At 41.9% G+C, this 22,536-nt stretch overlaps 1 protein-coding gene across 1 annotated transcript in view; it reads left to right on the top strand.

The window, feature by feature from the left end:
* The window catches only part of SLC4A8 (solute carrier family 4 member 8), an 87,910-nt gene extending 70,556 nt beyond the window's left edge, over nucleotides 1-17,354 (top strand). The window contains exons 23-25 of the mRNA XM_003939170.4: nucleotides 5,878-5,969; nucleotides 7,667-7,762; nucleotides 9,548-17,354. Coding sequence (XP_003939219.1) covers nucleotides 5,878-5,969; nucleotides 7,667-7,762; nucleotides 9,548-9,560 — 201 coding nt within the window. The 3' untranslated portion in view covers nucleotides 9,561-17,354. The remainder of the gene's footprint in view (nucleotides 1-5,877; nucleotides 5,970-7,666; nucleotides 7,763-9,547) is intronic.
* The last annotated feature ends 5,182 nt before the right edge of the window (nucleotides 17,355-22,536 follow it).

Consider the following 22,536-nt stretch of genomic DNA (forward strand, 5'->3'; position numbering starts at 1 on the left):
GTCTACAACCAACTCATCAGGTTCATACCTAGAATGTGAATATAGGATATGCAGATTCATGGCTTATTAGCAGATTCAATGGCTCCCATTCTTTCAAAAGGTCTAATTTGACAAATATATAAAACCCATTATTTCCTAGAATGTTTGTAATGTATCTAAATGCAAATGGTGCTGTGGTTGGCACCATGCAAAGATAACTTGCATAGGACTTTCTGTCTTTTTTCATTTCCCTCAGCACTTGGCATCTTGTCATCTACACAAGGGACCCTCAATAAATAGCCTATATATACAAAGAAAGAAAATGTAGAAAAATGAAAATACCAGACCAAGAAATGAGTGAGTTGGGAAGTGTTTCCAAATACAGTTAGTGCCTAAAATAGTTTCCTTTGAAAAAAACCTTTAAAAGACTTTTTGTAGGCCAGGCACAGTGGCTTATCCCTGTAATTCCAGGGCTTTGGGAGTTGAGGCCAGGAGTTTGAGACCAGCCTGGGCAACATAACGAGACTCTGTCTCTACAGAAAAAAATCAAAAGAATTAGCTGGATGTGGTGGCATATACCTGTAGTCAGCTACTTGGAAGGCTGAGGTGGAAGGTTACCTTGAGCCCAGGAGGTCAAGGCTGCAGTGAGCTGTGAGCATGCCACTGCACTTCAGCCTAGGCTGAGTGAGAGCCTATCTTGAGAAAAAAAGAAAGACTTTTTTTTCCCGTAATATCTTGAACTTTAAAAACCTTGTATTTCTAAATAAGCTTCAACAATTGTAAAATATAAAATCAATGGAAGAAAACTTTAAAGAGAATATTGATAGAATTCATGTAAAATGTGTACACATGTAAAATGTGATGCTTTCAGGCATCCAAAGCTCTGTAAACAAAATTTTAAAATAACAGATAAGTTGAGACATGTGCTAATATCATTACTATTCAAATAATTCTTATAAATTAATAACAATAATATGAATTTGAAATGAGCAATGGACATATATAATTTACAAAAGAAGAAGTACAAATAGCCAGTTGCCTTACGACAAAAATTTCGTTCTTTTTTTTTTTTTGAGACGGAGTTTCGCTCTTGTTACCCAGGCTGGAGTGCAGTGGCGCAATCTCAGCTCACCGCAACCTCCGCATTGTGGGTTCATGCAATTCTCCTGCCTCAGCCTCCTAAAAATTTCATTCTTACTAATAATCAAATAAATGATTGTGCAGCATCTGGATTTTGTGAAATGAAAAATCAGTATTAAAAAATAAAAAAAGAGGTTGCTTCTTGGCCTTTTAGCTAAGATCAAGTGTAAAAAATAAAAAAGAAATAAAAATTTAAACAAGGAGAAAACACGTTTTTACTTGTCAAATTGACAAAGATTTTTAAAAGATAAAAGCAAGTGTTGGCAAGACTGTAATTCAAATGGACTTCTCATACACTAAAAATGGTAATATAAGTTGCATATATCTCTTTAGAGGGCATTTTAACCATAGAATCTTAAAAATGTATATGCCCTTTGGCCCAGTAACTAACATTTAAATTTATCCTGAGGATATAATTAGCAATGTAGACAAAATATTTTAATTGTGGTAGCATAAAGAAAGAAGAAAAATTAGAGTAAATATTTTACAATAGAATATTGTACAACAGTTTAAAAATAAAATTTAAAAAAATTCTTAATAATATGTGCTGTAATCCCAGCTACTCCGAAGGCTGAGGTGGGAGGATCACTTGAATCTGGGAGCTGGGGATTATAGTGAGCTGAGATCACACCACTGCACTCCAGCCTGGGCACCAGAGACAGATCCTGTCTCAAAAAAGAGAGGCCGGATATGGTGGGTTACACCTGTAATCCCAGCACTTTGTGTGGCCAAGGCAGGCAGATCACCTGAGGTCAGGAGTTCGAGACCTGGCCACCATGGTGAAACCCTGTCTCTACTAAAAATACAAAAAGATTATCCAGGCATGTTGGCGCATACCTACAATCCCAGCTACTCAGGAGGCTGAGACAGGAGAATCACTTGAACACGGGAGGTGGTGTTTGTAGTGAGCCAAGATCACCCCACTGCACTCCAGCCTGGGTGACAGAGCAAGACTTGGTCTCAAAAAAAAGAAAGAAAGAAAAGATACGTGGACATGTTTCTGATATTTTATGTGAAAAACATAGAGAATATAAAATGGAGCATACAGTAAGAATGTCAATCTCACTTTTACTAAAACATATACACATATCATACACACACACACACACACACACACGCATGTATGCATGCACCCCCCCACACACACACACCCGAAAAAGATTGGAAGAAAATAGAGCAAAATGTTTATTGTTGTTCTCTATTTCTTTCTAGGCAGTAAGAATATGCATTTTTTGATTAATTTCCTTCTTTCTTCTATATTTATTGAATCCTTAGTCTGTTGTCACTGTTCCAGACACAGTAGTATACAGGACAGTGAGAGTCCCTGGATGACGCCATGGAGCTTACATTCTCATGGAGGAGACACCATAAACAAAGAAATAAATATATGTTTGTTTTCTTGGTTATAGTGCTATACTTTTACCTATATATATGTATATATGTGTGTGTGTGTGTGTGTGTGTGTGTGTGTGTGTGTGTGTGTATAAAACTTTAGGTAGTGATATGTTTTAAGAAGGTAGGAGTGAGGGAGTTACTTTATTTACAGTGATTAGAGATGACACTTCTGAGGAGACATCTGAGCAGAGACCTGAATAAAGTGAGAGGCAAATCATAAGAATATCTGGGAGTAAGAACATTCCAGGCCAGGAGTACAGAAAACACAAAGGTCTTGAAGGGAAGAATGAGCTTGGTGTGTTTGAGGAACACCAAGACATCTAGTAAGACTGGAAGGGACAGAGTGGTAGCAGGGAGACTAGCTAGGAGGCTGGCAGCAGCTCAAGCAAAAGGGGAGGGTGGCTTAGACTAAGGAGAGGTGCTAAAAGTGGCTGAATTGGGTACTTGTTTGAAAATAGAGCTGACAGTTTTGCTAATGATGGTGAGCATGAGTGAAAGAGGAATCAAGTATGACTCTTAGATTTTTGGACTGAACAATTGAATTAATGATTGTGCTATTTATTAAGATGAGGAAGACCAAGGAGAGTAGCAGGTTTAGGAGGAAAATCAAGAGATCTCCTTTGGATGTTAAGTTCGAGGTGGCTGTTAGACATTACATTCCTTATTTTCCAAAATTCCTGAAGTAATCACATATTTGTTAACACCTGTGTTACTTTATAAAATTATTTTAAGAGCTAAATAAAAGAAAAAAAGATGAAGACTTGTCCCCCCAAATTTCTACACCTCATATCCAACATTTATGTTCATTTCTTTATTTTCAGATTTTAACATAGTTTTAAAATAACTATAATAATTATATAATTGTGAGTTTATATCTATATATATATAGCACATATATATTCTGATTTTTCCCCTCAACCTGATTTCATAAGACACTTTCATGTTTCTATTTGTCTATATCATGATCATGTTTTTTAGATGGATGTATAATGTTCTATATATAGTATTATCTCATATTTAATTTCAATATTTTTGTTAAAATTTTTAGTTTTAGGTTTTATTATTAATTATATTCCTTTAAACATCTTTGTACAGATAGCTTTTTCACTGTAATTATTTTCTTCAAATTAGTGGGATTATTTTCTAAGAAAACATTTTATTATGGATTTTTTTAAAAAGTTATTTTAGATTCGGGGCCTGTGCAGGTTTGTTACATGGGTGTATTGAGTTATGCTGAGCTTTGGGCTTCTAATGATCCTGTCACCCAAGTAGTGAACATAGTACCTGACAACCCTTCCCCTGTCTCCCCACTTTTGGAATCCCCATTGTTTTTTGCTCCCATCTTTGTGTCCATGTGTACCCAATATTAACTCCCCCTTACAAATGAGAACATGCATTATTTGGTTTTCTGTTCCCACATCAGTTCACTTAGGGTAATGGCTTCCAGCTGCATCCACGTTGCTGCAAAGGACATGGCTTTGTTCTCTTTATGGCTGTGTAGTATTCCATGGTGTATATGTACTACAGTTTCTTTATCCAATCCACCATTGATGGGCACCTGGGTTGATTCTATTTCTTTGCTGTTGTTAATAGTGCTGCAATAAATATATGAGTGCAGATATCTTTCTGATAGAACAATTTATTTTCCTTTGGGCATATACCAAGTACTGGGATTGCTGTATCTAACGCTAGTTCTATTTTTAGTTCTTTGAGAAATCTCCAAACGGCGTTTCACAGGGGCTGAACTAATTTGCATTCCCACCAACAGTGTAGAAGTGCTCCTTTTTCTCTATGACCATGCCAATGTCTGTTACGTTTTGACTTTTTAATAATAGTCATTCTGACTGATGTGAGATGGAGTCTCTTTGTGGTTTTGATTTGCATCTCTGATGATGAATGATATTGAGCATTTTTCATATGTTTGTGGGCCATGTGTATGTCTTCTTTTAAGAAGTGTCTGTTCATATCCTTTGCCCTTTCACTTCTACGTATTAATAACATCCAGGCTGAGTCCAACAAAGAACGCAATCCCAACTACAATCGCCACAAAGAAAATGAAATACCTAGGAATATACCTAATTAAGAATGTGAAAGATCTCTACAAGGATAACTATAAAACATTGCTGAAAGAAATCAGAGATAATTCTCTGAAAAAGAAATCATCTCTGATTTATCTCAGCAGTGTGTTGTTTGCTCGTTTGTTTTGAGATGGAGTCTTGCTCTCTTGCCCAGGCTGGAGTGCAGTGGTGTGATCTCAGTTCACTGCAACCTCCTGCTTCTGGGTTTGAGCGATCTTCCTGCCTCAGTCTCCCGAGTAGCTGGGATTACAGTGCCTTCCATCATGCCTGGCTAATTTTTGTATTTTTAGTAGAGATGAGGTTTTGCCATGTTGACTAAGCTGGTCTTGAACTCCTGACCTGAAGTAATTGATCTGCCTGCCTTGGCCTCCCAAAGTGCTGGGGTTAAGCATGAGCCACCATGCCAGACTTCTTTTTTTTTTTTTTTTTTTTTTTTGAGACAGTGTCTCACTGTGTCACCCAGGCTGGAGCACAGTAGCATGATCTTAGCATCTTAGCTCACTGCAGCCTCCGCCTCCCAGGTTCAAGCAATTCTCCTGCTTCAGCCTCCTGAGTAGCTGGGACTACAGATGTGTACCACCATGCCAAGCTAATTTATGTATTCTTAGTAGAGATGGGGTTTCACCATATTGGCCAGGCTGGTCTTGAACTCCTGACCTTGTGATCCGCCTGCCTCAGCTTCCCAAAGTGGTGGGATTACAGGTTTGGGCCACCGCACCTGGCCAGCCTGACCTCTTTCAGCAGTGTTTTGTAGTTCTCTTTGTAGAGATCTTTTACCTTATGGATTATTTTAAACCTACAAAAGTAGAAAGGAAAGACTTCTTATTGTTAATAATTTGGTTATTTGGATTAGCATCCAAAGAAGAGCCATATATTGCAATTGGTTGATATCTTTCTTAAATCTTTTTAGGTGTTCCCTTTCCTTTTTTTTTTTTTTTTAAATTGAAGAAACCTCTAGGACTTCTCACCATTTAGATTTTGCTAAATATGTTCCTTCCCTTGGTGTCATTTAAAATGTTCTTGTGTCCTCTATATTTGTTGTAAATTGGTCATTAGATCTAGAGGTTTATCAGATTGACCTTTTTTTTTAAATACTATTTCACATGTATAAAATATCTGGTTGTCTCTCATTTTGTGATAACTCAAATCTATGAAAGAAACTAATTATATTCTTTATAATAAATGTGAAATGAAATTAGGTAGAAACTGTGGTGGTAGAAGAATGGGCTGGTGAACTTACGGTCTTACTTGGTCCAAGATATAATGATGTTTCTTTTTCTTCCAGGAGGCTGAGAAAATGTTAGAACTTGGGGGAGACAAGTTCCCCTTAGAGAGGAGGAAGTTACTAAGTAGTCCTGGAAAGAACAACAGTTGCAGGTAAAACTTTCAAACACCAAGGAGTTTACTTTTTTGGTTATTCTGTAAGTGTTCTGGCTTTGTGGTGGTGGCAAAGTCACAAATGCAGCTCTAGCATAAAGGGCTAAACATTCAGCCTCCCAGTTCCACCCTGTGAAAATACCTTTTCCATCTCATTGTTTATCGAATGCCTGCTATATACGAGGTACTATATCAAGTTCTGGGAATTACAAGGAGAAGAAAGGTAAGAAAACCAATGTACTGAGTGCCTCCTTTGTGCTGGGATTGTGCTAGAAGGTTTACTTATGTATTGTCAGTTAATTTGTACTGATATGAATATCACTATCTGCATTTGTACAGGTGAAGAAACTAAGTCTTAAAGGGTTTTAGGTAATTTTATCCAAAGTTACAATGATGCTGAGTAGAAAGATTTGGATTCAAACCCCCTGGTCCTTCTTCAGTTCCTTAAACCAGTGCTCGTTTGCCTTTCTTTGCCACCTTCCAAAGATGAAAAGGATGTGGTCTTTATTTCCAGAGAGTTCTCAACCTGGTGGGCATGAAATTCCAATGCTTGGGCAAGCTTTTGGGGATAGGCAGAAATAGTCAATGTTAGCTTGGCTTGTAGCATCTATAGTCCTGGGAGCAAGGAGGAATTGAACTGGGATCATGAAAATTCCTTACTTCTGCCAATGATTTTAGCCACTTTCTTTATCAAACCTATTCATCATTACAAATTACAGGAAGCTTAATTGGTGCATTTGTAGTTTTACTCCTGGCGTCTTGTTTCTGAGTTGGAAGAGGTATACATAGGTTGAAAAGCCTAGCGGTCAAGAAGGGGCAGAGAAGGAAGAGAGCAGGATATCTGGGTCATTCAGATCCTGAAAAATTTACTGCTGAATCATTGAGTTGGTTGTGGCTTATACTGTGGGGGAAATTAGGACACTCTTTTTCTTAATAATAGTCTTGGTTCTTAATAAACTTTCTACAGTTTGTTTTGAAAGGAGCCATAAGCTTTGAATTATCTGGTGGCAAAGTAGGAACAATGTTTCCTTTTTAACAGGATGCTGCCTCTTCTTTTGTCATTTTAGAAGGAGATAATCTGGCTTGCAGAAAACGTCAGACTACTCTGTCTCTAGGAAACCAAGAGCTGGGTTCAAGGTCTTGATACTCTACTTGCTGTTGTTTGACCTTGGATAGTCACTAGCTCCAAGAGCTTTCGTTTCTGCACCTTCAAAATGAGGATGTTAATAAACTCTGTTGCTGTGATAGTTAAGATATTAGGAAAGTCCTAATGAACTACGAATAGAAGAGATTTGGCTGTGTATATGGGAAAATGAATGAAAAGTGCCTGGCACACAGCAAGTGCTCAGTAAGTGGTAGTTCCCGATGCTTCATTGTTGATAACATAGCATTGTCATCAGCATCTCCAATGAGGTCTTTTGGAGGAGTGCACAACTGGGGATAGGATTGGCTGCCACCTGGCACACCAGCCCAGCCTTCAGCACCACCTCATGGGTCACCTTGCCTCTTCCCATTCCGACCTCAGTGGCTGCAGAAGAAAGATCAGACTCCATCTTGTTCCCAGAGTTCCTGAGAGCTGTTAGCTGGATGGTCTCAAACCCCATCTTTTCCCTTCTGGTGGGGCAGTGATCATTATAGACTGTGCTATGTATTTTACTTGTATGTCTTACATTCACTGTCCTAATCATTGATTTCAGATGTGACCCGTCTGAGATTAATATATCGGATGAAATGCCTAAAACCACAGTCTGGAAAGCTCTCAGTATGAATTCTGGAAATGCAAAGGAAAAGAGGTAAAGAGAACTGTAACATCTGATTCTTATTTATTTCTGGCTTTTGACAATGGCAATATTGAAGGTAAAATGTGTTTTAGTTGTAAAATGGAATTTGTCTAATAAATAGCACTTCCAGGAACTGCTGCTAATCCCATAAGAATACCTATAAGCCAGTCGGGCATGGTGGCTCACACCTGTAATCCCAGCACTTTGGGAGGCCAAGGCGGGCAGATCATGAGATCAAGAGATCGAGACCATCCTGGCCAACATGGTGAAACCCTGTCTGTACTAAAAATACAAAAATTAGCTGGGCATGGTGGCAGGCACCTGTAGTCCCAGCTACTTGGGAGGCTGAAGCAGGAGAATCGCTTGAACCTGGGAGGTGGAGGATGTAGTGAGCTGAGATTGCACCACTGCACTCCAGCCTGGCAACAGAGTGAGACTCCATCTCAAAACAAACAAACAAACAAACAAACAGCAACAACAAAAACAGCTATAAGCCTTAAAAACGTAAAAATGTTTTCTAAATATTTGGTCAGGGTGTTTTTTTAAGCAGTCTGTTTACACACGTCCAAAGTCAGGATAGGATTATTTTGGAATATAAATTTGCTTTGCCCGTTGATTTCCTTTAATCTTCTTTCTAGTCTCATTTCAGAATCTAAAGGGCATGTCTCTGGTTACTGCAATCACACAAACAAGAAAATTGCTAAAATATTCAGATAGTGTTGATAGTACTGATACATTCTTTAACCTACTTGTTATATATGAGAAATATATTTGAAATATTAAATTGTAACTTTTATGTTTCTTTTTTTCTTTCTTTCTTTGTTTGAGACAATCACTCTCTGTCTCCCAGGCTGGAGTGCAATGGCATAATCTCAGTTCACTGTAACCTCTGCCATGTGGCCTCAAGCAATTCTTCTGCCTCAGCCTCCCAAGTAGCTGGGAGTACAGGTGCATGTCACCCCCACCGGCTAATTTTTGTATTTTTTTTAGAGACGAGGATTTACTGTGTTGCCCAGGCTTGTCTGGAACACCTGGACTCAAGTGATTCTTCCTCTTTGGCCTCCCAAAGTGCTGGGATTATAGGTATGAGCCACCACACCCAGCCATAACTGATTTTCTGTTTTGAAACCAAATACAGTATATCATTTGCTAATAGCATAGATCAACCTTAATCAGGTTAATGAAGACAATGTAAGAACTTGAGGCATTTTTGCCTGCATTTAGGTAGGCTATATGCCCAAATTTCTTAAATAATTTAGTCAAAATACCATTTAAGTATATGTAAATAACTGAACACAAAATCTGAAGCCTTCTTAAAATCAACTTTTCTAGTTAAAAAAAAAAAAGCTAGGAGTCAGGAGACTAGTCCTTCTATTAATTCCATGTATAACTTGGCAGACCACTGTTTCTGGCATTCAGTTTACTCAGCAGGAAAATGGAGATAATGATAACTAACTGCCTTACTCCTGAGGCTGTTCTGAGGAGAGATTGAAGTGCACTGAGAAGTCATAGCCACCAGTGGGTGGTAGTGGTGATTTATGTCTTCATCGAATGGGTTAAAATAAATCTCTGCTGAATGTGAGTGAAATATAGAATCTTGTTTCCTTCAGAGGAAAATCCAGGCAGCTGTCGAAATGTATAACGCACATGGTTATTTTTAGTTGAGAACTAGTCTACTTGTAAATGAACTTAAAATATAGCCAGATCCAAATTGTGGTGACATCTTCAAAGTATTGTGTTAAAAGGAGGAATGAATCATATGTTCCCTTTTCGTCTAATTGTAACACTTTTATTCAGTCTCTTCAACTAAGAGTCTTTGCTGGGATGGAAGATTTGGGCCGTGTGGTGCCTCAGGGAAGTTCTGGGTTACAGAGAAAATGGTGAGTCTCTCAGAGAAGAAGCAAGACCAAGTCTGGCCCTGTCCTTGGTCATCTCAAAGCCATGCCGAAGCATTCAGTTATTCTTCGTGTGCGCTGGAGGGCATCCAGCTATCCCCATACCAGCAGCCAGTCGCCAGATGTGAATGTGGAAGCAGAAGACCACTTCCTGTTGGTTCTTCTCCTCTTCTTCCTTCTTTTTCTCTTTAGAATGGCCACCATTGAAAACCTAGCTTCCCATTTTCCAGACATTTTCTCTGAAATTTTCTGCTGGCCTGCCAAGCCATATGGATTCATTCTGCCACTAAGGAGTCCTTCAGTGGGGTCCCTTTTCCTAAAGGATGGAGTGGGGAGTAGAAGGGGAGCAGAGAAGAAACTCTCTCTGGCTCTCCAGTGTTCCTAGTGTCTGCAGGCTCCTAGGCAGCCCTGGGCCTTGATTTGATTACCTCCTTTGGGGGATGCTGGTCAGACCCAGAGGTTGTCAGGAGGTCGGCTACCAGGAAGATCCATGATCTGGGCATTGGCAGTGCCTGCTACCACAGCCAGGAAGATGCCTCTAATCTGGGTGCATCTCCATCACTCCCTAGCAGCAGCCTGCATAACTGGCAAGAACCTTGGATGATACAAGGGCCAAGAAGGGACATTTGAGTTGTTTCGCTTAGATAGGAAAAGAATCTGGGGAAAGTCAATAGTAAGTGAGGATGAGCAGCTTCTCTTCATTTTCAGTGAGGATAGAGTGAGAGATTGAGCTTAGATTGCAACAGAAGGAATTAGTTTAGATACCAGCCTGAAGATTTGTCATAGTGTCTGCTTTCTAGATATCTGGGAAAGATTTGGTAATAGTGTTTGTGAATAGAAAGGAGGATGTGATGTTTTTATTGCCCATTTTGCGGGACCGTTTGACTTCTTGCTGCTGACTCTTGAGGATATATTCCAATTCCATCCTGGCGAGATCCAAGTGCTTATGTACTGTCTCCTTAGCTGCCTTAGTAGTGAACGATCATCAGTTCAATGGACCAAAATCACCTTCAGCCATGTGGTTTCTTCATCATCATGGATTTCTTTTGGTTGGCAAACATTCTGGTTCTGAGATGCAAAAAAATCACACTGGGAAATGAACTGTAAGTGGTGAAATTAGTTTTGGTATTTAATTTAAAACTACATTTATGGTTTTCTCTTCTCTTCTATGTTACAATGAATGTAAAGTATTTGGGATCCAGTGCTTATAAACCTTTCCCTCCTTTGTGCACAGAATGTAACTAGCAAGCCCATTAGCACCCAGAGAATCCTATCACGTTCATTTCCCATCCTGGAAAATCTTTGTACAGTGGGAAGTTCCCCAATGTGTTTTTCTTTATTAGGTGAAGGATTGGTTATATCAGTGTATTGAATTTTGCATTCCTTAAACTCTTAAAATATACTAATGTATTCTAGTCTTACTCTAAATACCGTTGATATTAAGGGAATTCTGCATTTCTTTCATATTCCCTATCTCATAGGGCCACAATTATTTTAATACAGAGATGATTTTCAAAATATTTAACAACTGGTACAGGACAGATGCCAACCACTCAGAAGGGATGCCTGCTGTAAACAAGCAGTATGTATGGTTGTACCAATGCCTATTGGCTGAACATTATGCTACTTTCAGATATTAAAATGATATTCCTTTGAATTGTGGGGATTGTTCCTGGTTTGTCTCATTTCTATCACAAGGATGTTTTGGGGACAGCCTTAGCTTCCTTTCATATATATATATATATATATATATATATATATATATATATGAAAGGAAGATCCCTAGAGTGACTGGTAAATATATATATATATATGGTGCAGACAGGATAGGGCATGATTATTTGAACTATATGGGCATTAAAATCTCCATGAGCCAAAGCTTCAGATTTTATCACTTTAGGGTAACTGTAATAATTGTACTCATTTACCTACCTAATTGGGAAAAATTAAAAGGCAGCCTGTCAGTAGGATAAGCTTTCTTGCAGACTTTTCCCTTGTCCCTCTCTGACTGCTTCCTTGAACTTGCCTCTTTTTCATCTTCATTGTTCCCTGAGAATATACCCGCTTTCTTGCTCTATCTTGCCCCTCCTATCTTTTCCTGCCACCTCTGTGTGGGGAAGTTGATGACCATTTCACCTCTTCCCCTAGCCTCAGCACAGCTGTAGGGAGTGTATCAAAACTGGGTAACAGTATCACTCAGAAGAATGCCTCTCCTAATACACTCATGTCTTGTGCTGCCTGACTGCTCGAGGGTAGGAGCCTTCATTAACTCTGTGTAGTGTAGGTACAGGACCATGTGTGCACTTTTGGGTACTTCTCGAGCCAGACCCTCCCAGATCACTGCACCTTAAGAATGTGAGCTACTTTTTGAAAAATGTGGTTTGGTATGTTGTTGAGGTAAACTTGATGGGGGACTGTGAGTGAAGATGGGAAGGGATTGGGTGGTTTTGCCATGAGGTGATGGCTGGGGTTGGCGCTAATGGTTTGCATGATCCTGGCTCCGTGGGTGTGGTGCTCGGTAGCCTTGGTATAGTTGCAGGTCACCTTTGTGCATGGTGGTTACCAGTCACTCTAGGGATTGTAGGTCCCAACAGTGTTTCGGCAGCCTGCACAGCTGGTACAAAGACAGCTGGAGGAGGGTCTCATATCCCTGCAAGTGATGCAGGACAAAACTTCCCAACAGGAGGTGTCCCTTGCATGGCTCTTGAATGCACAGGTGATATATCAGTTTCAAGTTTCTTGACCTGTCCATCAAGGATCTTGAATTGAATTTTTTCTCAGTTGTGCTTGTTAATGTGTCGAAGGCCAAGTGCACTGCATCAAACTTGCTGTCTGTAAGATGCTAAAGTCCTTTGATCAACCCAGCGTTTCAGTCAGTTCGCTACTGACATCAGACTTGGCTTTGTCCCCTCTCTTTCTTTTCATTCAAGAGACTTTAAGGGTAAACTCTTCAGTTGAAACTGTCTTGGAAGTGCAGGCCTCCTCCTGTGTGGCTAATGAAAGAGACGGCACCAGGATCTTTCACGGCAAGTGCTCAAGGGGTGTGGGGGTGTGGGTGGTTTTGTGTAGTCCAGTCCTTTTGAACGTGGTGATTTCCTGTCATCCTCATGGTCTGACATTGCTTTTCACTGGAAACTGGTTGTAGCCTTTGACTGATTAGCTGATTGTTGGATCTCTTTATGAGGTTTGATTTTTTTTTTAAATCCATGGGTCCCTATGGACCGTTGCCTGTTGCAAATGATAGTGATTCTCTTCTTTTTCTTTGTTTCTAAGAGTTGCCTGGACGATTTCACGGGTCACTCCACATGATTGCAGAATTTCCCATTGCTCATCTGTAAATGTTGACTAGCTAACCTGTCTGAGCTTTCGGCAGATGCATCCTTGAGCTTAGTTTCAGGAATTCCTCCTGGAATTGGTTTTCCTTGGTAGCAATTTCTCATGGTGGAGCTTGTTTCTGAGGCATGGTACAGTGCTGTGGAGGCAAGGCAAGGCTGTCGTAGTGATTTTCATAGCATCCGGATGACAAATTGCCTTCACATGGGGAAGCCACACGGGACTGATGGCATCTCTGAATTTGGGGATTTCATCAGTTACCCCTGGAATCAAAATGAGTGCAGAGTCAAAATCTTTTTTATTTTTTATTTTTTGAGACAGAGTCTTGCTCTGTCACCCAGGCAGGAGTGCAGCGGTGCAATCTCGGTTAACTGCAACATCTGCCTCTGGGTTCAAGTGATTCTCCTGCCTCAGCCTCCCAAGTAGCTGGGACTACAGGTGCCTACCACGCCCAGATAATTTTTGTGTTTTTAGTAGAGATGGGATTTCACCATATTGGCCAGGCTGTTCACAAACTCCTGACCTTGTGATCCACCTGCCTCGGTCTCCCAAAGTGCTGGGATTACAGGTGTGAGCCACCACGCCCAGCCCGAAATATTTAAGAAAGTTATTTATCGCCACAAGTGTTGTCATCTGTGACTCATGAGCCACTAGATGAACCTGAACCATTAGTGGCTGTCCAGATCCTCCAACTTTTTGAGACAGTATTCTAATCAGGGTTTTATGACACCAAGGTATCCCACCATTTTTGCAACATAGGCAGAAACACCAAGCTGCAGGTAATTGATGTGTGTGTCACTGATTTCTGGAGCAGCTTTGAATGCATTAAATCTGTTTTTAGAAGACCTTGCACAGGAGTTATCTCTCAACATATCTGTAAAGAACAATAAGAATGTGTAGTGCTGCATGATACAATCCAAGCCTGTGAGTTGCATCATCAGGGATTGTCAGAATTTTATGTCTGTTCCATATCCTGCTGGTAACCAGCTTACAGACTTTCCATCAGGTTGGCTTAGATGTTCATCAACAGGAAATTGTTGCCATAATGATGGTATGACACTGCACACAGTCGTTGTGCACATGGTTAGTATGGTATGACGGTGCTGCACATGATCACTGTACAGAATTAATAAGGCTGGAATATGGCCCTCTGCTGTAGGGGGCATGGCACATGTGACTCATGCTGGAATGAGTAGGAGGCTTTCCTCAAAGGATATGGAGACTGATGCGTGCTCCATATCTTGAGGGGGCATGTCTTGGTTTCCTTTGGCAGGGTCTATTAGCTACTTTTGAAGGCCATACCAACCTTTTTAGGCCATTAAATTTTTCTCAAACAATAGCCAGCCTCATTTCTGCTTTACCTCTGTGGTAGGAACCATTCTCTATTCTTACTCCCTCCTCTTTGCCAACTCCCACCAACCACCCAACCCGAGTCCTGGCTGCTTTCTTGCTTAGGTCTGTGGCTGGTGATAATGGCGCCAGAGTCAAGGTGGGCAGTGTTTGGGGTTGAAAATGAGTAGAGGTGAAGCAGCAGCAGTGTGTGTGTGTGTGTGTGTGTGTGTGTGTGTGTGTGTGCGCGCGCGCACGCGCACGCGCATTTGCATGTGTATTTGTTGACAAATGAGAGTGTAGCCATAAGATTTTATTGTTACTTCTAGTCTTTGTGCACCTGGCTGGAGCAACACTAAAAAAATATGGCCATTCTCCCGTCTAGGGGGTGCCCATGTCAGACTTCTCTGATAAGAGTAGTTTGAGGACAAATACAGGTTAGTCTATGGAAAAAGATGTTTAAACTCAGCATGAAGGAGAAACAAATTTCAGAGCGGAAAGCAAGACAGGTAGTTAGTTATGTGATTTCCATGCCTACGTTTGCTTGGGCCAGGGAAGTGGTCTACCTCTTTCATGACAGTGGGAGATTTCAGAAACAGTTTGAGTTTTGGCAGGCCAATGCCCTGATAGGCTGGTGTAGAGAGGAAGGAAGGGAGGGAGGCCAGAGATTTGAGAAAGTGATGATGAGTAGGATCTTAGCTCTAAATGAAAAGAACTGGACTTACTAAGTGGGTGGATTACTTGCTAGCCATAACTTTTAGGGAAGGGTAAGTCTGGAGAGAAGGTGAAGACCAGCAGAAATATACTATTAAATTGCCAAATATGTTTGATTGCAGAAAACACAGCCTGGCTATTATTATCTAGATGTGACTTCCAACTTCTGAAGACAGGATTGCAAAGAGATGTGGTCTTTACCACATACATCTCCTGTCCCTATCTCTTTATGTGTAGAGACTTGCATTTGGGGTAGTGAGTAGTAAACCATATATTTCCAAAAGATGATGTGAAGAGTCAGTGTTTCTCTTTGTCTGGGATGTGATTGGCTTTTAAATTAGTCATAAATGTTTGATAAAAATCTGGTATATGCTAAGTCCCAGGGTTGGTTGATATCTCAGGCTATGATAGCTGTGACCTTCAAGAAATCTCTGGCTTGGGGAATCTGTAGTTTCTGGTTGTCCAAAAAAGATAGTTCCTAGTCCTACTTTATTTTCTACCCACTCAACTCTCTAGACTTCCCTCTTAGTAAAGGAATTCCTGATTTTCCCTGCATCTTCTCTGTTGATTTCAATGTCCATGTTCTGAGTTTTGAGTTTTCCCGAAGCATAGGAGCAGGCTTGGCCCCAGAGCTCCTGGCTTTCTTTTCGACGAGCATCAGAAATGCTATCAATATATTCTCTCTTGTCACTTTATCAGCTTCTCTAAATTTATTTTGTAAGGGGGTCAGCAACTCCTTCATGGACCTCTAAATGGTTGTCTTTGCCAGTTTGTTACTGGGTTTTCCTTGAACTTCTCAGGTTCCCAAGCCACATCCTAGCAGGGCATCCAGGAACCTTGCCTTGAACCTCTCAGTCCTTTTGGCTTTCTTCTGGTCATAGGTGTTGGGCCTCCCATTAGGTAGAAGTCCTTTGAGCGGAACCAAAATGGCCAAATGAGATATCATCCAAGTTCCTCCTTCCTTTACTGTCTCAGCTTTTTCAAGTACCCCTTTCTCCTCTCTTTTCTGCCTTTTCCTCAGTCTGTCTAGTTCTCTTTGGAGGAAAGAAGTTCTTGGCCAGAGGTCCTAAAACCACCACCAGCTGGGGGTGGTGAGAATGGTAAGGAGGTTGGACAGTCCTGGGGCTTTTTTGAAATGGGACTTTATAGTTATTTCCCTTATTTAGGGTGAGGGACTAAGAATTCCCAAGACTTCCGTTTCATCCATATTTCAATGTAAGCAGAAAAGCACATTTCAAAGTCAAATAGAAGTGATTTTCTACTAAGTCTATCCTTTATGATTCTTGACTCCCTTGGTCTCTTAATATTAATTGTAGAGAATGAGCAGTTGAAAAGTTAACATCTTTTCATCAGAAAGGAGTAATTTTCATAACCGAAAGAGATGTAAAGGAACTATGTTACTGCTTGAAGTGTGAAAAGAGGAAAGGGGTGTTATGTGAACCTTTTCAACAGGAAAATTCAGAAAGTGGAATGATTCATCCACAGGCATAATTCTTTTAGGAGATTCTGTGCTCAAAGGGAAGGGAATGGTTTCTGATCCTTCTGAAGAGAAAAGGAATAGCACTTTTCTTAAACCTAACCCAGTTTCAGCATTGGAGAATACAGAACTTTTTCTCTAGCTGATGGCATTAATATTTCTTGAGAGAGAGAACCCACCCACGGCACTTTTCTGAGCCCAGCAGAAATCAGCAGAGCTTGGGCTTCTCTTAGCAGGTTTGCAATTGACTTCAACATGCAGGCTTTTCACATGTGCAATAATGTTGGAAACAGAAGCACCAAACTGATTGTGCAATTACTCCTTTTGCAGAAGAGGCCAAAATCCTCCTCCTCCTTCATTTCTCCTATATTCACTCCTCCAGGATCATAAAGCCTCCCTCTTGTTTATCTGTGTCTGTCTGTCTGATTGGTTAGATTTAGCTGCTCTTCCAAGCTAATGGTATCAGGTGGAGAGCAGAGCAACCTTCCCTCGGAAGGAGACAACTCGAGGTGCTGGTACATTTCGCTTGTTTTCTATGTTCTTCTTTCTAGTGGGTCTCATGTAGAGATAGAGATATTTTTGTTTTAGAGATTCCAAAGTATATATTTCTAGTGTAAGAAATGTACTCTCTCTACACTCCATGATGTAAATAGAACCAGGAATAAATGTGTCATTGTGATAATCCCATAGCAATTTGTGGTAGGAACAAGACCCTTTTCCCTCACCACCAAGTATCATGGTCTGTGTCTGTGACCCCGGGCAGGTAATTGTGACACTGCATCTCATAGACCTCTGCCTGCCCAGAGTTTTGTGTGCTCATCTCAACGGGTGAAAAATAAAGTCTATATAAACTGTTTGCACCTGTGGTGTTCTTTGAGTCCAAATGAAGGGGCTGAGCCAATGCTGACCAATTTCAGAGCTTGTGAATGAGAGTGTGAGGATGGGGAAGGAAAGGCGCGGTGGCTGCTGAGAGCACCCTAGGAGGGCTGTGTTCCGCTCCCTGCTGCAGAGCATGAGGAAGCTGTCAGGGCCTCTCTCATGGGATGGCTAAGCTTGTGTTGGGGGAATAGGACAGCCTGGAAAGGAAGCTTATTCCGAAGACACAACGAGGCTGATGAGAGAACTTGTTAATATTTAGGGACTCTGCTGCCTAGAAATCCAGATTTTAAAGCTCTGCGGTCACTCCAGAGTTGGTTTTTTGGGTCGGGGAGGGGTGTTGTGTTTCTTTTCCTCTCATATCCCATTGTTGGAGACTTAGACAGGAGAGGGAGAGAGAAGCAACGGAGTAAGAGTAGAGCAGCCAATGAGGGGGTGAAAGGAAAAGGTGGGGGAGCCAGGAAGCAGCTTTATTGAGTGCCAAGGAAGGCATCCCCTGAAAACGTCCTGAACACGTGGCACCGTGTGGACATGTACTACACAGCCACTGCCAGCACGGCCTGTGGCCTATAGACAGAGAGCTCATTAGTTCTGAGGCCTTTTGCTATCTTTTGGCTATTCTTTCCCCCAACAGTATGCACATCATACCCTTTGTCTCACAGAAAGACATGCTTAGATTGCATTGTGTAGAGTATGGGAAGGCTGCTCCTGCAGGAAACAGAGCCTGTTCTGATGCCTTGGGTGTGGAGGGGCTGGGGTACAGGTGCAGAGAGATGGCATGTATCATTTGCACACCCAGGCTGGTTAAGGATTCGATTGATACAGGAAAAGTGCTTAGAAGAGCACCTGGCTCATGGCAAGCACATAGTAAGCAATAAAAAATTTGGAGGTAGGTGACTCCTGGGTTGGTTAATTCAGCAATAATCCTATCAGGGCTCTGGTCAGCTTCTCTGCAGTTGTCTTGGTTTTTCTGTCATAGTCACAAGATGGTTCCTGAAGCTTCAAGCATCACATCTGCAGCATAATTTCCAAATGCAGATAGGTTGAGGGGGTTTTCCAACTTCCCCTGTTCTGTCTCCTCCCATGTCATTGGTCAGAATTGAATCACATACCCATCTCTAAGATGGGAAAAGGAGGATGGAATTATGTTTGGTTTGGACCAATTAAACTCAATCCCGTGGGGTTGGGCCCATCTTCCTTAACCATTTTGCTGCTCTAATACTTGTACAAAATCAGGCTGCAAGTGATTACATGTCCTAAAGTGACTGCCAGTGCACCCAGGAGAACCTGCACCACAGGATTTCTGCAGAGCTGGAGCCGGAGTGTAGAGAGCCACGAAACTCAGCAGCAGGCATGCCAGGAGGCCAAGAAATTCCTTTGAAGGTCAGTGGGGAGATTTCTAACCCATCAGTATCTGAGTCCCACTCTACACCAATTACAGAGACTCTCTGGAGGGGAGCCAGGCACTAATACCTGTGAAACCCTCTCCAGATGATTCCTCTTTGCAGGCAGAGTTGAACATCAGCTGCCATAATGCTTCTCTGCCTTGACCGGGCTCTTCTGTGTCTGCTTCACTTCCAACTCTCCACTCTACAATACTCAGCTCTGCCACAGTGTCAGCTTCTCCTGCCTAGATGATCATAGCCTTAGTCACCTCCAGATTCTTTCAGCTTCAACCCCCACTCTTCACAGCTTCATTGCCTCTGTATTTCCAAAGTCAGATTTCCAAGACTGAGAATGCAATTGCTTGTCATTTCTCAGCAGGCCACACTGTAGGTCCCTGGCCAGCCTACGGGTGAGGGGCCTTTGGCTCTGAAGCCACCTTTGGGCCAACTGGGGAAGAGTGAGAGTCAGGTGATAAAAAATGTGGCAGGTGAAGGGTGTTCCTCCTTAAGTTTCCCTTAGAAGGAAAGGAGAGCCAGAGAGACATAGTAACAATGTGTCTAAATTATCTTAGTGATGTCCAAAGGCTGTTCCCGGTAACAGACCTCACTACAGACTTACCCCTTTTACTTTTTGCTTTCGTTTAATTACAAGGACACACAGGCACATACTTATACAAGAACAACCTGCAAGTCACCACATTGCTCCCTTGACAGAGCACACTTTACACGGTGGCACTTGTTTGTGATGTCAAGTGCTCACAGATAGAGGGAAGCACAGAGCTTCCCTGTTGGGAGGCTAAGCGCATCATTGAGGCCTTTAGCAAGAGACAGTGTATAATATGTAACAAGCCCATCAGAAACAAGCCTGCCTGAGTTCAAGTCCCAGCTCGGCCTCCATAGCTGTATGGCCTTGGCCACTTGCTGCTTCTGTGCCTCAGTTTTTTCACCTGCAAAATAGGAGTGATAATACTACCTACTTTATAGGGTCAATAAGAAAGAGTCAGTGAATTCCCAAGCATGCCAAGGCAGGCCCCTCTCCATGTGCCCTCTGAGCCTCCCCTGGTAGCACAAGGTCCTCCCTCTTCTTGCCCTTCTGATGCTTGGATTTGCAGTTGTGTGGTGGAGTTGACCCCTGGAGTCCAGGAGAAAGGAGTCATGGTCATTGTGACCTTTGTCCATGTGGTTTATAGATATTAACTCATGGGAAAAGAGTCTTTGCTTGGGCCTCCTAGTCTAAGTCATGTTCTCCAGTGCGACTTCCACCTACATCTTTCATTTGGAGCTAGGGAATGTTTGCCTAGTTGTAAGATTGTCAGTACTTTATTTGGCCATTGATTTTTGGGACTGGAGGGTGGGAGTGGAAATAGTGCTATACCCTAAAGGGTAGTGACCATTTGTCTATTATTGTTACCATAGTCCCCAAAGCCCCTCCACTCTCTTAAAAATTACACAATGCGGCCAGGTGCAGTGGCTCAACCCTGTAATCCCAGCACTTTGGGAGGCCGAGGCTGGTGGATCATGAGGTCAAGAGATCAAGACCATCCTGGTCAACATGGTAAAACCCTGTCTCTACTTAAAATACAAAAAATTAGCTGGGCATCATGGCCCCTACCTGTAATCCCAGCTACTCAGGAGGCTGAGGCAGGAGAATTGCCTGAACCCAGGAGGCGGAGGTTGCGGTGAGCTGAGATCGCGCCATTGCACTCCAGCCTGGGTAACAAGAGCGAAACTCCATCTCAAAAAAAAAAAAAAAAAAAAAAGAAAGAAATTACACAATGCATTATCATCACCAGATTTCCCTATAGCACAGTGGACAAGGAGGAAGCGCTTTGGCCTTCACTACCCAGGCAAAACAGTAGTAAAACAGTTTTCTAGTAACTTTGAGCTGTATGATTCTAGCACTAGTTTTGAGTCATAAGGGCCTCCATGTCCAGTTTTAACAGTTTCACCATCGTAGTCATCATCGTCAAAGGCCTGCTTTGGGCATTTCATAACCTACCATGCAGGATCAAAGCACTTCACTGGGAGAATCACTGGCAGTAGTGGACAGCACCTGTGTGTGTGTGTGTGTGTGTGTGTGATGAGCGTGTCACAAATACATTCTCTCATCTAATCCTCACCATCTATGCAATGGGTACTATTCCTTCTACAGATGAGAAAACTGAAGTTCAAAAGGGTAAGTAAGATACTGAAGTTCACATAGCTGGTAAGTGGCAGAGCCCAGGGCAAAGCCATGTTTGTTTGTCTGGAATCTGCTCTTGGCTTCCCCTCTCTACTAACTCCATAAGGGCTTTGATTACGAGATCATGACTATGAGGGCAAAATCTTAAACACATACCTGATATGTACAGAAAAGTTAAAGGGCATACTGAAAAATAAAACAGTAGGGAAATGTGAAATTAGAGAATTTACCAGTTACATCACTTGTAAATAGCAACAGAAGTTGACAAAGTGAGTAAGAATTCAAATTCTTCTGGAACAATACAACAAATTCACATTCTAGAATTTGTTCCAGAAAGTATTCATAGGATATGGTAGATATGCAACAGTTTTTTTAATGAATGAGCAAAGGAAGTTGTCCCTGCTCCTGAGCAGTCCTGGAAAAGTTTTCCCAGGAAAAACATAGGACTCATTAAGACGTGAAGAACTCAAGCACTGATCAAATATTTTGGTAACCTAAATAAATAAATGTTGATGGCTCAATTGTCACATCATAATTTATTGCATCCCTTTCCCTACTTTGTGTTCAAGGGTACCATGGTTTCACTGTACCTGACCATGGTCAGACGCCACAGAGAGCACTGAGGTCTGTTCAGAGGCTGCTGGAAAAACAGAGAAACCCAAAGCTTGCCCTGAGGAAAAGCTGTTGAAGGAAATGGAGAAGAGACACAGGGAGTGCTGGCAGCTGGGTTTATGTTTGAGGACGTGAGTTTTGAAGGGCATGGAGGTGAAATGGGTTCTCTGGGATTTACAGTTGGATTCACATCAGAAACGAGACCGTATATGCAAAGCACAGTGGTGAGGTCTGTGGGTTCTGTAGCATCAGGGAGGGGACTCTTTCAGATCCAGGGAGGCTGTCAAAGAGCAGACAGGGTTGGAGGAAAAAAAAGAAGTTATAGATTGGGCCCCACAGGCAGCATCACTGTGAATTGACTGGTTTGCTTGCAGTTAAGGGTTTTGTATAAGGAAGCAATTGTACTTAAAATAGGAGACCAAGAAAAGAAGACCTTAAATGCCAGGTTATGGGGCGGGGACTATCCTGTAAGCTCCAGGCACCATCAGAGGGGAGATATGTACTCACTGTTATTTTGGAAAAATTCATCTTGTAGCAGTAAGGGAGAAGAATTGGAAGAAGGAAAAACTCGATGTAGGTAGGCCAGGGCAGAGCAGTGGTGATGGAGAGGAAGAGGAGGATAAGGAGACAAATGAAGAAACAACAGGCCTGCAGCCCATGAGTGACTGGACGTGGGAAGCGCAGGTGGAGTAAAACAGCACCCCGATGTCATGCATCTGAGAGAAGAGCTGTCATGTGAAAGAAAGATTAAGCTCATTTGACAGAGCTCCAGAGGATGTAACCAGGACCAGCTTACCTTCTGGGAGGCAAATTTGGGCACAGTGTGAGGAGCTCACAGCTAATGCTGTCCAGGAATGGAACTGGCTGCCCTGGGACCAGCAAATGTCCAGGGTTGAAGATGCCAGGAAGCTGCAGGTGTGGGACTTGAGGGCCTGTGACTTCAAGACAGGGACAGAGGGCGCTGCAGACAGACACCGCCTGGG

The sequence above is a fragment of the Saimiri boliviensis genome, chromosome 7 (genome assembly GCF_048565385.1).
Source record: "Saimiri boliviensis isolate mSaiBol1 chromosome 7, mSaiBol1.pri, whole genome shotgun sequence".
Lineage (NCBI taxonomy): Eukaryota > Metazoa > Chordata > Mammalia > Primates > Cebidae > Saimiri > Saimiri boliviensis.